The following is a 15666-nucleotide window of genomic DNA, read 5'->3' on the forward strand; positions in this document are numbered from 1 at the left end:
ACTTACAGTACTGGCCTCCACGCTGACTTCTCCAGTGTAGTAAGAGAACTCCCTCCCTCATTCATGAGTGCTGTGGTAGCTTTTACTTAGTACTTCAAAGAATTCTGTTTACATCTGCAACGTTAACAAATGTGTTAAGTGACCGAATACACTTGTAGTGTTTATATTTACCCATGACTTAAAGGGGCACTATGGCAAAAAATTGCAAAATGTAAAATATGTGCAAACATAGACAAATAAAAAGTATGTTTTTTTTCCAGAGTAAAATGAGCCATAAATTACTTTTCTCTTATGCCGCTGTCACTTACAGTAGGTAGTAGAAATCTAACATAAGCGACAGATTTTGGACTAGTCCATCTCTTCATAGGGGATTCTCAGCAAGGCTTTTATTCTTTATAAAGATATTCCCTAAAAAGAATTTAAGCAATGGTGCTGGCTAGCTTTCCTGCTTGCTACACAGTTTTTGGGCAGTTGGACAGAGCAACTGCCATTCACTAAGTGCTTTTGAAAATAAATAAATCCCTGAGAATCCCCCCATGAAGAGATGAACTAGTCCAAAACCTGTCGCTTCTGTCAGATTTCTACTACCTACTGTAAGTGACAGCAACATAGGAGAAAAGTAATTTATTGCTCATTGTACTCTAGAAAAAAATGTACTTCTTATTTGTTTATGTTTGCACACATTTTAAATTTTACAATTTTTCGCCATAGTGCCCCTTTAAATCTAGTACACACTTAGGGATTCAAACTTTGTTAAAAGGGCAGACAAACTCTACAGTAATAGTTAGATCAAGAAAAGAAGTAGAGCCTGGCACCAATGCTTTTAATCTTTAAAGAGAGTCTGAAGTTAAATTTAAAACAAAAAACATATACTTACATAAGGAGAGAGAAGGCTCTGGGTCCTGTAGGTCCTGGTTCCTGTTCTCCTCCTGGTCCCTGTGTTCCCCCGCAGGCTCCCCCATTAGCAGTCTATGACCCATGGGTTATGGACAGCTCTCTTCCGCGTTGGGTGGCTTCAGCAGTCTTCAGAAGCACTTGGGCTTCCGAAGATGGGCCCTCTGTACTGCGCACACGCGAGCGCTATCTCTCATGCACTCACACGTGCGCAGTACAGAACTGTCGATCTTTGGAAGCCCGAGTGCTTCCAAAAACTGCCGAAGTCTCCCAGGGTGGGAGATTTAAACCAAGAAGGAGACCGGGAGGAGAATGGAAAGGCTCTATTGGACCCAGCGCCTTCCCTCTCCTTAGCTACAGTAAGTATCTGTTTTTTGTTTTAAATTTAACTTCAGATTCACTTTAAGATACATCCGTTACAGCAAGGGTGTGAGGAGTGGCCTGACGTATTCCCCGCTTCATCAGAGGCCATAGGCCAAACATCTCTCAGGCCGCTCCTCACACCTTTGCTGTAACTGATGTATCTTAAGGATTAAAAGCATTTAAGCATTAACCCATCGGTGTCCATCTCTACTTCTCTTTATCTAATTTGTGGAAATTGTTTCTGCTGAGAGCACGTTGGAGCTTCTGCATTCCTTGTAAGTTTCAACCAGTCCGCAATGAGTGCCAGCCACATTCTCCTCTCCTTTTTGGGCTACAATATAAACACTGCAAGAACACTCTTCTTACTGTAATCATTTGTAAAAGTGAAGTGTATGTTTTATTGCCCTTCCTACAGTGTTCAGTAGCCATTATAACTGTGGCTGAAAGTGCAGATAGTTGTAACAAGGTGTCATAAATGATTTTTTAAGAAATAAGAAAAAAAGTCTTGACATTACTGGAGAAATCTGTGGCCTGATAAAACACAAGGGAGACGCAAACCAGGAGCCACTAGTGCAAAAGGTAAAAACAACAAAATATATAAGAGGTAGTAGAATCACTCAAAAAAATTTGGTTGTAATACTTATGCAACTACCAACAGGAGCATTTCCTGTCACATACAGGTCTGTGAGGGTCCTCAGAAGGTCACACTTCAGGTAGTTAGGTAGGTCCCAACTGAAAACAAGAACTACTCAAAACATGCAACCTCCCAACAGAGGTATAAACATAGGTTTTGGTGAGTGGAGATGCCTGAATAATAAATACCCATGAAATATATTGTCTGAAACCAACTGTGTGCAATTAACTTTTGAAAATAACATTGAGCCGTATTGGCTGTTTTGAGATCTCCAGGAGAGGTAAGCCAACCATACCTCTCTTTCTTAAAGCGGAATATAACCCTGCATTTCAACTTTGCTCTAAAACATTATTTACAGCATATTATATGCAACCAGCATTTTTTTTTTTTTACTAGACCAGCATTGGAAGGGTTAAGGTGGCCATACACTGGTCGATTTGCCATCAGATTCGACCAACAGATAGATCCCTCTCTGATCAAATCTGATCAGAGAGGGAATCGTATGGCCACCTTTACTGCAAACAGATTGTGAATCGATTTCAGCCTGAAACCGATCATAATCTGTGGAGCTGCCGCTGCTGTAACACCCCCTCCCCCTGCATACATTACCTGCTCCGGCCGGCGCGAGTCCCCGCTGTCTTCTTCTCCACTCCAGCTCCGCTCCAGCTACTGAACTTCCTGTCCAGGGGAAGTTTAAACAGTAGGGGGAGCTCTACTGTTTAGACTTCCTGCCGGGACAGGAAGTTCTGTGTAGCTCTAGAGCCCAAAGCGGAGAAGAAACGGTCTGGAGTTTGAAGCGGAGAAGACCAGGGGACTCGCGCCGGCCGGAACAGGTAATGTATATCTGCTGTATTGCGTCGGTCGTCGGGCATTCGAACGCTGCTAACGACGCACTCCCGACCCGCCGGCGACCGAGGAAAATGTTCCGCATGGATGGGTCGATGGGAATCGATGGGAACGATTGATTTCGGACGGAAATCGATCGTTCTCTCAGCGGTGTGCGTGGCGATTTCACAGCCGTTTCGAACACTGTGATCGAAACGGCTGTATATCAGCGGGAAAATCGTTAGGTGTATGGGCCCCTTTACACACAGAGCTTTACATTTCCGTGGAGAGAAATGCTGCCGCAGCCGAAGTTTAGTTACGTACAGTTAAGTTAACACAATGTAAGTGTGGAATGTGACACACACTCTGACTGTGCAGGAGCTCCCGGACACAGAGAGAGAGTGAGTGACATTCCTCACTTGTTACATTGTGTTTACTTAAATGTATCTATCTAAACTTCGGCTGCAGCAGCATTTCTCTCCACTGAACTTTAAAGCTCTGTGTGTAACCCTTCCAATGCTGGTCTAGTAAAAAAAAAAACGCTGGTTGCATATAATATGCTGTAAATAATGTTTTAGAGCAAAGTTGAAATGCAGGGTTATATTCCGCTTTAAACTATTTGTAATTTTTTTGTTATTTTTGGGCACTTCCACCCACCAATAAGTATTGACATATCTACCATCTATAAAAATATAAAGAAATATCCTGTATTGAAACATCAGCACTTTTCTACTTGCAGGAGGGTGCTGCTTCTGAAGTCTATCAGGTTAGGCAGACAGTACAGTGGTTAAGTAATTAGCATTCTTGATTTCCTTTGTTGAGTTTAGATCCTGTCAAAGATACTGTATGCATGGAGTTCGTAAGCTATTGTTGTGACTCAATTGGTTTCATACCATAACTCAAAAATATATGGCCTGCCAAAACGAATTGCCTGTTTCAGCTGTGAAACGTTTGAACATCCTTCAGATTGGCTTTAATGAGCATTCTGACTAATGCCTGGGGATTGAGCTAGCCATACACTGGTTGATAAACCCCCTTTATGTCGCTATGAGGTAGATTCACTTAACTTTAATATGGGCTGTTAATGCTTGTAAAGTTGAACATAAGGTAAGGCATGACATGTAACGTGCAATGCATGTAATGGAAATTGCGAACGTTATTACATATGTTAATAATGCATGCCCCAATTACAAGTGTTATTGGTTGATAACCCTTGAATAATGTGCAGCCAGTCAGCCAATTACATACATAAAAGGGGCATACATCATCATCGTGCATCATGTGTGCTATATGTCATGGGTTGCATTGGGTTAAACTTTACGTGCTCTATGAGTGTGCAATAAAGTTTAGTGAATCTACCTCTATCTGTCTTTGAAAGTGCGCATAGGCTGATGTCTGCAGCACATTCACACAGAGCATGGCCAGCATGAAAAAGTGAAAAGCAATTTATAATATGAATCTGTGGGGGATTTACTATATTTTGAACAAAAATCAGACTTTGATATGAAATAAAATGGCAGAACTGCAGACTCTATAGCCAGTTACAGCCCGGATCATTATGGTAAAATTTGGCTTCAAAGCAGCAATTCAGCAATCTAAATCAATCAAACATCCACCAGAGATTTGTTGCTGAACGACAGACACGTCTCTTAAAGCTCTGGCACAAAATTATAAGGAATATAATTTGTAATGAGTATTTTAGTGGAGATCCAGCTGGATAGATCTTGAGATATGTCCTCTCGCCCTGTTTTCTGCGAAATTCATCTGCAGGAAGCTCTGGTAACAACAGGGGCTGTCAGCTTGATGGCTCGGTGTGAAATGAGAAGTAAGACAATGGATAATGAATTGAGTGGGTAAAGGAGGGGTGTAAAGCAGAGCCATGTTTCAAAGTAGTCAACAGTCTTATGACTGCGTCAGTCTTATGCACCCCGGGGGTCCATTAAACACAAAGCACTCATGATTAAGACTACCGCTGCTGTTGTAAGGGCACATGCAGGAATTATCACAGCGGGATCCACAGCTTTGTCTTGGCATCAAAATTGTAATGTCAAATATAAAAATAAAAATCGTCAATCGAATGACAGTAAAGGTCAGTGTGAAGGTTGTGCTACTAAGTACCAGAGACTTGCAGTTCAGATTGATACTTTTGTATCATAGATCAATTGATTTGTTCTACTTCTTCTGGCATGTGCTATAACCTCATGTACAGGAAGCTCAAATTCTATTGATTTCAAATTCTATTGCGAAGCAAAAAACACATTACATAAAAATATGCAAGGCGTATGTGTCATATACAAAAAACAACTATTATCGTCCAACAACGAATATATCACATACACAATGCCACTACCCAGGACATCTATAATAACTTCAACATACCATTGCAAATATATAATGGAGAAGTTGTGGGTTACGTTTTCCCCAGCTAACAACCACTCCACCAGATGTCTCTGTGATGTAACAATTAATGCTATTTTTAAAAGTATATTTTTATACACTATTACTATTGTGATTTTGTAACACGAAGGTCTGCTTTTTTTAAATGACTTTAATTCTCCTTTTTGTGCACTTTCCATTATTGTGTTATTCTCCTTATAATTTAGCTATCTAGGGTTATGAAAAAATTATATATCTTATGTTTCTTTTCTCTTTTTTTCTCCATAGACAACTCCTGGTCTTGGATTCCTAAGTTTTGTAACTTAAGAGATTTCCGAAAACGTCACCCGCGGCAGTATGACGATACCAGCGGAAATATGGTTCATATCAAGCAGAAGCTCTACCACAATGGCCACCCGAGTCCCAGACATCTTTAAGGGAGCCAACCACAGACAATATCCTCTAGCTTTGGGGGATATATAAGAACTCTTCTTTCCTATTGAGGAAAAGGAAAACAAAAACCAATCAATTCATTTTCCGAAACGGGAAGACAGTAGGAAATCAGTTTTATTTCCTTCACGCCTTTTTGCTCCTACCTTTGTCTGGTGAGAGAAAGACTCCACATGGAAAGGGCAAGGGAAAGCCTGGACCTTGGTACATGTCTCTTGGCATCCGATTTTAGTGCTGAACTCTTGTAAATATGTAAAAACAACCACAACAAAAATATAAAAAAAAGACGTGTTGCTGAAAATTTTCAAAAAGTGCAAGGTGTGGAAATCTCAAGACTTACTGTACCTTTTATGTGTGTCTGTAGTGTTGGGGGAGTGGAGGATTTGCGTGTCATTTCTTGCTAAGTGTCATTTGTTGTAAGATTTGATATGGGCACTTCTAGAAAAAGAAATACATACATTGTCCTTAATGTCACTTACAGCTCTGTAAGTGAATAATCAAGTCTCTCTTTGTGCCAAATTAAAGAACTTCCAATCAAGACCATACCTCTAGTAATGACACAATGGTCTTCATTGAAGTGTTCTTTCTCATTAACCTCGTCTTACTGTTTGCTTGTGAGCAGTGCCAGATGCAACTTTTTTTAAAAGTGCAGCTCCACTTGTCTAAAAATAAAGGTAGTATTTTTTATAGATCATTTTTATTTTCACCTTGGGCGCATACTTTGTTGTGAGATGATCAACTAGTTTTCTATGTTTCAAAAATATGTTTAAAAAACACAAAAAAACAAACAAAAAAAACCAAGTTGTGCATAATGTTATAATGTCTGACCGTTTACCTGTGGTCTTAATGTGAGAATGATTTTCAAACTCAAGTTTCCAACACAAATATTGTAGCAGTAAAACTCGTAGGTTCTAAACAGGAGATGAATTATACAAGGGGGGTTTTACATTTGCAGTTTAGAATGCAAAAGGTTAAGAAAACAAATTCAGTATAGTTTTCTGGTGTATTGTGGAGTCTAAATGGAATTCTTTGGATACTCACAATTTTTTTAAAAGAAAATCTTTTTTCTTAATATGTGCAGTATATGCAGTTATCTAAAATATCTAAAAGTGAACATACCTCTATTAAAAATAAATATTATTGCCACAGAAGCAGTTATTTAATCATTGTTACCCAGTCTTAAAACAGTTGTATAAATTGGGCAAAAATTGTCTGCAAAATGAGCAATCTCCTCAAAATACGTTATATTTCACAATTTATTATCCAATTGTTAAGGGGGCTCTCCATTTCAAGCTAAAACTGCACTCTGCTTCAGCCTTGTTTCCATTGCTGTATCAGTGAAGTCCTCGCCTACCAGCTGCTCCTGCCAATCACATAGCTTTGTTACACTATTCATGGAGAGCTGACAGCTTTTACAGACCCATTAACAAATCCTGCTGCTAATATTATTAGTATGATGTAAAATTTGGCAGTGGTCCCTCATAGGTAATGGTTTAGTGACGATATTACAAAGTAACTTGTGTTACAACGTCCAAGGTATCTGAGGAGGTTGACATAACATCATAGAACTGTGTGAAGTATACAGAACTTCTCACTAATTGGCAAGCTACCGCTAACTACATTTGAAATTGTACACCATGATTATGGGATGTAAACATGGTATGTGGCTGATAATCAAATACAGGGGACTTTTTTGCCAAATCGTTTTTACATATTTTACAGACAACCTTCAAATGCCTGCATTTTTTAAGGACAACCCATAACTGTCCAGTGCTCTGATCAGTGCTGACAGTAAAATATAATATGGGTAGGATCACCTCCGTGCAGCAAATGGTGGGGTTCACTTTATTTTGTTAAAGAATCACCATCTTAAATAATTTGGAAAAAACATGAAAAGGAAACATTAGTATTAATTTTGTGAATTAGAATAGGTAGACAAGGTGTTTTTTTTATTTGATAATTTAAGGAGTGGGACTGCATCTTTAAAAATAGTCTGCTATGGCTGCCATCACAGATTGTCATGGGGGGGGGGGGAAATTGGCAGTGCTTGTTGACCTGGCTTCTGCTTCATTTACAGGAACCGGAGAACTTTATAGCAGAAAGCTTAGTTATAGCCCAACCATCAAGTGGTTTGAATACCCCTGGTTTGTGTTAATTTCCTGAACACGTTTCTTGTACTTCTGTGTTCTGTGAGGTTGTAAAATGTTGTAGAGATGATGATGATGATGATGATGATGATGATGATGATGATGATGATGATGATGACGACGATGAACAAGATGGTGAAAGCAGTGGTGTGATGGAACTGCATGGGAATGTGGCAGAACTTCATAGGACTTGCATGAAATTTCTCTGCCATTCTAAATATTATTTCCCGTTTTTTTGTCTTTGGTTTCCTCTCATGCGTTTTGAGTTGGTGTCACATAGCTGGGTATATAAATTGCGCTCAGATGTGTCGAAGGTCTACTTGTGGTTAACTCTTAAGAGGAGTGCTGTGTGTATATTTATTTGTGTAACTTCCATTGCATAGCTTTAGTGCACTTCAACATGTTTATTAATTGTTTGCTTTTAACGGTACTAGAAAATATATATATATATATTTTTTGTGGGTGAAGCTGAAGCCATATTTAGATATGCTAATTTAGGATTTTTACATTATTGCATTTTAGTCCTAGCCAAGGTACACAGTTAAACTAGTTTTCATTAAAGCACTTTACTTTAAACACAACATCAAACCTCTTATATTCATCCATTCTGAGATCTAAGGGGTCTGAACTAAATTGTACACTTTGCTCTAAACTGGAGGGCCAAGTGGTTCTTTGTGACTTGAAAAGCCAGGCTTGGAAGGCTTTTGTACTCCTCCAAGATGGCTGCCAGTTAGCCTGTTTGATTCTCAATCCAATTAGTGGTTACTTGCAACATAAACTGTTGCTTAGATAACTTTATAAAAGATTTACAAAAGTATATGAGGAATGTGTTCTTGCTGCTGCCAACCAATAGCATAGTTGCCAAATGTTTTGATTTTGAGACACTGTACCCAGTTCTAATATTTTTCCCTCGATGTGTTGCTTGGGCTTTTATCATTCTTTGCCATATATAGCTTTTATAGTTGGACCATAAAAGCACATGTCTAATGGGGTTGAAAAACAACTGTCAAGAGTGCAAGGAACACAAACTTGAATGCAGCATTGCTTTTCACAAATTGGTCCCAGTAGGGCTCTGTAGATCACATGGTCAGGACTTAACTTCTTGGCATGTCCTCCTCCCATATGACCATACATTGGTACAGAGGCTGGTATACAGATTAAAATGACTTGGGCAGGTGAAAGGGAATGCCTGAACATCTGTATTTAAATGCCCTGCCATCTTCAAGGACCAACTCTAGTCAAATTTTAAAGATTGCATTTATAAATCCTTAAACGTTACTTTTGTTTTAAAGTCACAGCGGGTTTACTTAATGTGGCTCAACTGCATAGCTGTCCATGTAGTAGGGTCTCTAAAATTCAAAATCGTTTGATGCTCAAGTTTGATACATAAGACATGCTTACCGTCCCCCTAGACATCAGAGTCCAGCACTATAAATAGAAAGCTAAGGTAAAACATTCAGCAACAAAAGTTTTTCTGAAAACAATTTCAAAATGTTCGCAGTTATGTTGGTCTTCCTATAGGTACAGTATATAAGAATTGCACTCAAGGCAACTAGGAACACAGAGATGCTGTAAACTAAAAAAAAAATGTTTTTTCTCTTTTCAGCTATCTTCATTATGATCTTGCATGAGTCAGGTGAGGGTTCCTACCATAGAATACATTCAGGCCAAGTTTACAGTATAAAGGTGCCCATACACTCGTCAGATTGGCAGCAGATAGATAAGAAATGCATCTGATGATCTATCTGATGCGTTTTTAGAACATTTTTTACCAGGATAGAATTCCAATAGAATTCAGTTTGAAATCTATTGAAATTCGATCTGATGGCATTTTTTTGCCATCAGATTTCCATTAAGGCCAATGCAAACTGATAAGCAATCTCATCAGATCGACCTAAATTTTCCATCCTGCCTGGTCGATGGAAATCCATCGAAATCGATTGAAATCGGCCATCGATCGGTCGATTGGCCAACCGATTTGCAAACGATCAATCGATCGATCGATCGGGATCGATCGGTCGGCCAGAAAATCGGCTGAGTGTATGGGCCCCTTAACTTTTACTCTAATTAAACTCCACCCTGGAAACTCCTCAGTGAATCAATCCTAGGGAGTAATATTTGTCCAGTTATATAAAAATAAAATATTTCCTTAGCATTTATTTATTTATTGAGTTTAGCACTAAAAACTATCGTTTAAGGTTCCACACTTTTTACAACCTCCTCAATGGCAACTCTTACGACCGGACCAAGACCGGATTTGGCAATCCATAAACAGTTCAAGCAAGGCCAGCACTCAGTAGTGAATCAAATGCCTAAATATTTAAATTAATCGCCAAAAAGCCAGCATTGTGGGGTAAAATCCCTTTCTCAAGGCATAAAGTAGAAGCATACATTGGTGCACTGATGTATATATATTTTCGGTTTACCCGACGTCTTGAGAAAGGGGTTATGCTGGGTACACACAATGCTATTTCTTATCCGATCGATGGGAATCGGATGATTATTGCCGTCATGTCCGATCTGATCCCGTTCAATAACGGGAACGATTTTCCAATGTTATAAGAAAATCAATCTCGTTATCAATTGGGAACAGTTTGGACATGTACACATGATGCAACTTCCTGTCAGATTGTCCATTGATCGGATGGGAAATTGCATAGTGTGTTCCCAACATTATACCCCGCTGAAGCGAAAAAAACTTATGATATAATGAATTGTATGTGTAGTATGGATTATTAATAGCACATTAGTAGCAAAGAAAAGAGTCTCATGTTTTTATTTTCAGGTATATAGCTTTTTTTGTATAGCATTGCATAATTCTATCATATTTGCAATTTACAAACCACACTGTATTTTAAACTATGAAACAGAGCAGGGCTAATGACCTTTTCAACTTCCCTCTTATCTGAAGCTGCTTTTCACTGTTTCTTTGAAGTATAAGTGCCTCTGAAAACAGCACTGAAGCCGACCCAAGTTGGGTCGGAGAGCTCAGAGAAGCTCTTTTGCATAGATACTGTAACATTAACGCCCCAATTGGCCTTAACGTGCATTCAAGGACATGGAATTCAAGTCCTGCAGTTAAAAAGCTGCAGAGCGCTCCTGCACATGCACGTGCATGCCCCTGTCGGTCCCGCGCGTGCACATGCTCGTGCATTCATTCAACAGTAAATGGCTTTCATGAAAACACGAGAAAAAAAAGTTCAGCTTAAGAAAAAAAAAGTATTAAAGTTACAGTGTCCCTCTTAAATAATAAAGTGTTTCTCTAGCCCCAAGTAAAATACTAACTCCTACCTAATTAACTCCTTGTGTCACTTGTACTTAGCCCTAAGATTAGTGGACACCTAAAATGTCTGTCACATGTACCAATTGTATGCAATCGCTAGGGCGACAGTTCTAGGATCCAGCAATGTATCAGTAGAGCACTGGGGTACCAAAACTGTGTGCCGAAGCAATCAGATCCAATCGCTACAGACGCACAAGTTGGCAATAATGGTATGCCCCGTTCCCAACTAGTGATGAAATATGGCATGTAGGGTATCATTTTAACCGGGAAAAGACACATACAGTAACATATTTTAAGGTATTTTATAACTGTGGCACTTGTCCTGTAAAATTTGTGAAGGAGGAAATGTGAAAAATGTGTATTTTTTGCACCTATGCCTAATTTTTCTCTATAAAATGCCTACAAAATTAAATAAATCCTGAAAAGAAATACAAGTATTACCCAAAGAATGCCTAGATTGTCCTAAAAAAATACGAGTATCACTTTGATGACATAAGTAATAAAAAAGTTATTGCTGTATCAATAGTGACAGCTGAAATGTCAAAAAATTTCAGGAATCCTAAGGGGAGAAAAACCTTGGAATGCAAAGTGGTTAAACATCTGATTCTTTACTGAGCGCTGGCTTTGCTTGAATGAGCACTAAAAACGCATACAATATCTGCACACAAAGCCATTCTTCAGCTCACAAAACTTGCTAATCAAAGCAGCAGGTTGAGCACTAAGCAAATATCACACGTTCAATTGAGATACTGAATATTTTTTAGGTAAAAAAAAAAATAATAATAGTTCCTTTTTAAAATCAATCTTTAGTACTAAACGTAATAAATAAATTACTGGTAAAACCCAAATAAAAATCCTGTACTGTACATTCTCTTTAATGTTCGTTGATTAAGTGGATCCAAATTCAAAACGGTCACAGTATCGTAAATAAATTATGGAACTGAACATGCAGGAAAATGGGATTTTATGGCACGGTTGGTTAAATTTGACCTCTGAACTAGCAATCAAGGTACTCTTGGCTTCAGTCAATTTAAAACAGTTATTAAAGAAACCACAGTGCAATAAATAAATAATATATGCAAAACCTAGATTTATACAGAGTAAAGTGATATTAAAAAATATATAAGCATATGTAGTGTTTTTTTATTGTGTAGTTATGGTAACTAAGTTGTTTTTTAAAACACCTCCTAAGGGCCCTTTTCCACTAGCAGTCGCTAGCGTTCACGCTGAACGCCAGCGACTGCTGAATCGCAAAAGGTAAAAAATTACCGGCGATTTCCAGACGTTTGCGGCCGCGATTTTGCTATGCTATGCACTGCATAGCAAAATCGCGGCAAATATCGCTCCGCGCCGCGGTCGCGTTTCAGGCAAAAACGAATCGCAGTAGTGGAAATACCCTACCGCGATTCCTATGTTATTTAGCAAACCCTAGCGATTGTTTGCGCTAGTGGAAAAGGGCCCTTCATGTTTTGTCAACTTGATATTGAAGTGGACCTGCAATTTTATACACAGCAAGATTTACTTTAGAACTCCACTCCTTTCAGGTCTTCCTTAATTTCTGAAAGCTTGGAGGGCATCAAATAGATATCTCCCTACCCTGAACATACTTAGCTGTAGGGGATGAACTCCTACCCCACTGTATGTAAAAAAAAAGAGTCCAACTTGGGTTATAAAAGAGAATTGCAGTCTGGCAGTAAATAGCTCCTGCCTCCTGGCAATGAGAGGAGAGAGGCAGATCCTTTTAGTGTTGCAGATCTACCTCTCTCCCCTCCTTTCCAAGGGCTATTTACTGCCTGACTGAAATTTTTGTTGTACCCTTGCTGATAATGGTCTCAAGGAAACAAAACTTTAAAGGCCCCATATCAACCTCACGATTTTCCCAACGATTTTTCCACCGACCAGCGATTTTCTGATTGACGAGCAGTCATTTATGCAAACTCACAACGTGGGTACAGGCACGCAATCACATGAACAATGTTTAGCGATGCTTGCCGATGACAATCGATACAGTGGATTGGATCATTAAGATCCCCGACACCCCTGCCCAAAGTACCACGATCACTTCACTTCTCGTTCTCAACTGTGCAACGTGTAACGTCAGAGCAGGAAGAGGCGTCGCTAAATGCTTGTCGTCAAGGGAGCGTCACTGGCCCCGCTGGGTGTGGAGTACTCAGCTTTAGTTTTCTTTTTAACCAGACTTCCTGGCAATCTGCTCTCATGTGAGGTAGTTTTTATGCAGTCTGGTTTGTTTCACGAAACACCAGTAAAACTGATATGCACACACAGAACATGAACATTTCACTGGCATTTGCGCAAGTAACATAACGTGCGCTGCGCTAATAGCTTAACTTGCATAATGTACATAATGTGCTCTTTGCTTGTATAACAACCAATAGTTGTGTATGCGCATCAGTTTCCCCTGACTTTCGTGACTCAAGTTCCAGTCTGTGCTGAATCATAAGTCCAGAAAGATTAAACAATCAAGTTAGACAGCTCTTTATGCCTGAAAAAGACGCCACCGTGAAGACAATACAGTCTCTTTAAACCTATGATAAATATGCAATGTGCTGTAGCCAGGGTCTGTCAGTCAGATTACTACGGCATAATTTGCCTTCTTCTAAGAGAAGATATTTGTGATAATTCAGATTTAAGTGAGCAACTGTGGTTTACCACAATGCATCATTACTGTACTTGGAAATTATCTATTTATGCCCCTGAAGCCAGGCTTATGTCCAGAACCGCTGGTGTATAGCAAACCTATAGCTTATAAATTTTACAGAGCTGCTTGGGTATTCTGTCAGATTACTACAGAAAGAATTGTAAAAGGCAGATTTCTAATTGGTCTCCATTGCCAGTCGTATTGTACTTTGCTGTAGTAATCAAATAAGGTTCCACAATCGCATTAAAGCATCATAGATCAAAACATGAAGTGTGTGAGGAAGTGCACATATACGCACATATACACCGCCGTGAGCTGGATGCAGGGTGAGCTGAATGATGGCTCTCCCTGCTGCCGCTCAAATCCCCAACGACGTTAAATACTATCCCCCCCCCCCCCCCCCCCCCCGAGTCGTAGCTACTTGGAGGGAGCCCAAGCGCTGAAACAACCTGCTTCGTTGCCTATGCCTATGGTTAAAGTGTACCTGAGATGGCCATCAGGGGTGTATTTGTACTTACTTGGGGCTTCCTCCAGCCCCATGAGGCTTGTGGGCTCCCTCGCTGTCCTCTCCGGTCACTCCATTATCTTCTAATCCTCTCCCGGTAATCTGGCCAGTTGGGGCGAGTTGTACGGTCCTGTGATTAGAAGATTAGAGGATAACGGAGCAAGTGAGGCGGGGTGAAACTTTTGCCTCAGGCGGCACTTCTGGGGGGGCGGCACCCACCCGTCCGTGGGTGTGAGGGGCCGCCCAACCTGGAGGGGATAGCGGGCAGGAAGGGGATATTGGGCCTAGTGGCCGCTCCCCTCCAGCTTTAAAAAGTTGCGTGGCTGGCTGGCTGCAGCTGTAAGAGGCAACGGGCGGGGATCACTCACCACTTCCTCGTTCCAGCGTGCGCTCCACTGACGTCACTCCCTGCGGCGTAGCAGGAAGTGACGTCAGTGGAGCGCAGGCTAGGCTGGAACCAGGAAGAGGTGAGTGATCCCCGCCCGTTGCCTCTTACAGCTGCAGCCAACCAGCCACGCAACTTTTTAAAGCTGGAGGGGAGCGGAGGACGAGGGACCCAGGCAAGGGAGGGGGGGGGGCAATACCCCCTTCCTGCCCGCTATCCCCTCCAGCTCGGGTGACCCCTCACACCCACGGCTTGGGGGGGGGGGGTTGCTTAAAGCTTGCCTCAGGCGGCAAAATGTCTAGGGCCGGGCCTGGGGACAGCAAGGGAGCCCACGAACCTCAGGAAGCCCCAGGTAAGTATAAATGAATACACCCCTGATGGCTATCTCAGGTTTACTTTAAGTGCGCCTGTTTTTACCAAAAAATTAGGAAATCAATGCTAACTTTTTTTTTTTAAACTGTAATTGTGCTAGCTGCAATGCTAAACTTCTGACTAAAGTACTTACCGAATCACTTACCTGGAACAAATAAACAAGTATTCAGATTATAATCTCTGACTGTCCTCTGGCTCTCCTGAGCTGCATTTTTGCTGTAGCTGAGTGATGTAGAAAGTGTTGTAACACGAGGATCAGCATTACAGCATGTCACATTTTCAGCTATGGTTGCAATGTTTCTCTTCACTTCAGACTTGGGAAATAAAAATTGGTGATATGATGAAAAATTACATCTCCAGAGGTTGCATTCGGAACTTCAAACAGTTCCAGTATACCGCAATGCACAACCACCTGCATTCATTTACAGTGTTGATGCTATTCCTACACGGAATGAGGTAGCCCGATGTATCATGAAATCTAAGCCTGGGCACTATCTATCCTTCAATTCCCTCCCACATCCCAGAAACATACTGATAGGGTACTTGGTTTCCCATGGAAAATGTCTTAAGTCTATGGTACAGGCACTGGGCTATGACTAAGAATTAAATTATGAGCTCCTCTGAGGACAGTTAGTGACATTACCATGTACTCTGTAAAGTGCCATGGGTGATGCCAATGCTATATAATTGCATAACGATAATAATAATAATAACATTCATACTGCAGTGCGTTCCTACAAAAAATAACTTAAATGTAATGCCTTGTACTGCAA

General features: G+C 40.4%; 1 protein-coding gene and 1 long non-coding RNA gene across 4 annotated transcripts in view; one reads left to right on the forward strand and one right to left on the reverse strand.

Annotated features, from left to right (window-relative positions):
* Window positions 1–12101, forward strand: part of TMEM240 (transmembrane protein 240) — a 198664-nt gene extending 186563 nt beyond the window's left edge. For all 3 annotated transcript variants that reach the window (XM_068240582.1, XM_068240583.1, XM_068240584.1), the window contains one exon: window positions 5381–12101. In XM_068240582.1, coding sequence (XP_068096683.1) covers window positions 5381–5529 — 149 coding nt within the window. In that variant the 3' untranslated portion in view covers window positions 5530–12101. The remainder of the gene's footprint in view (window positions 1–5380) is intronic.
* LOC137521400 (uncharacterized) lies at window positions 5313–15117 on the reverse strand. The gene is made up of 4 exons (XR_011022117.1): window positions 15039–15117; window positions 9091–9117; window positions 5689–5783; window positions 5313–5588 (listed from the first exon to the last, which is right to left on the reverse strand). It is a non-coding gene; the product is annotated as an uncharacterized lncRNA (long non-coding RNA).
* Window positions 15118–15666: the final 549 nt, after the last annotated feature.

The sequence above is a fragment of the Hyperolius riggenbachi genome, chromosome 6, assembly GCF_040937935.1.
Source record: "Hyperolius riggenbachi isolate aHypRig1 chromosome 6, aHypRig1.pri, whole genome shotgun sequence".
Classification (NCBI taxonomy): domain Eukaryota; kingdom Metazoa; phylum Chordata; class Amphibia; order Anura; family Hyperoliidae; genus Hyperolius; species Hyperolius riggenbachi.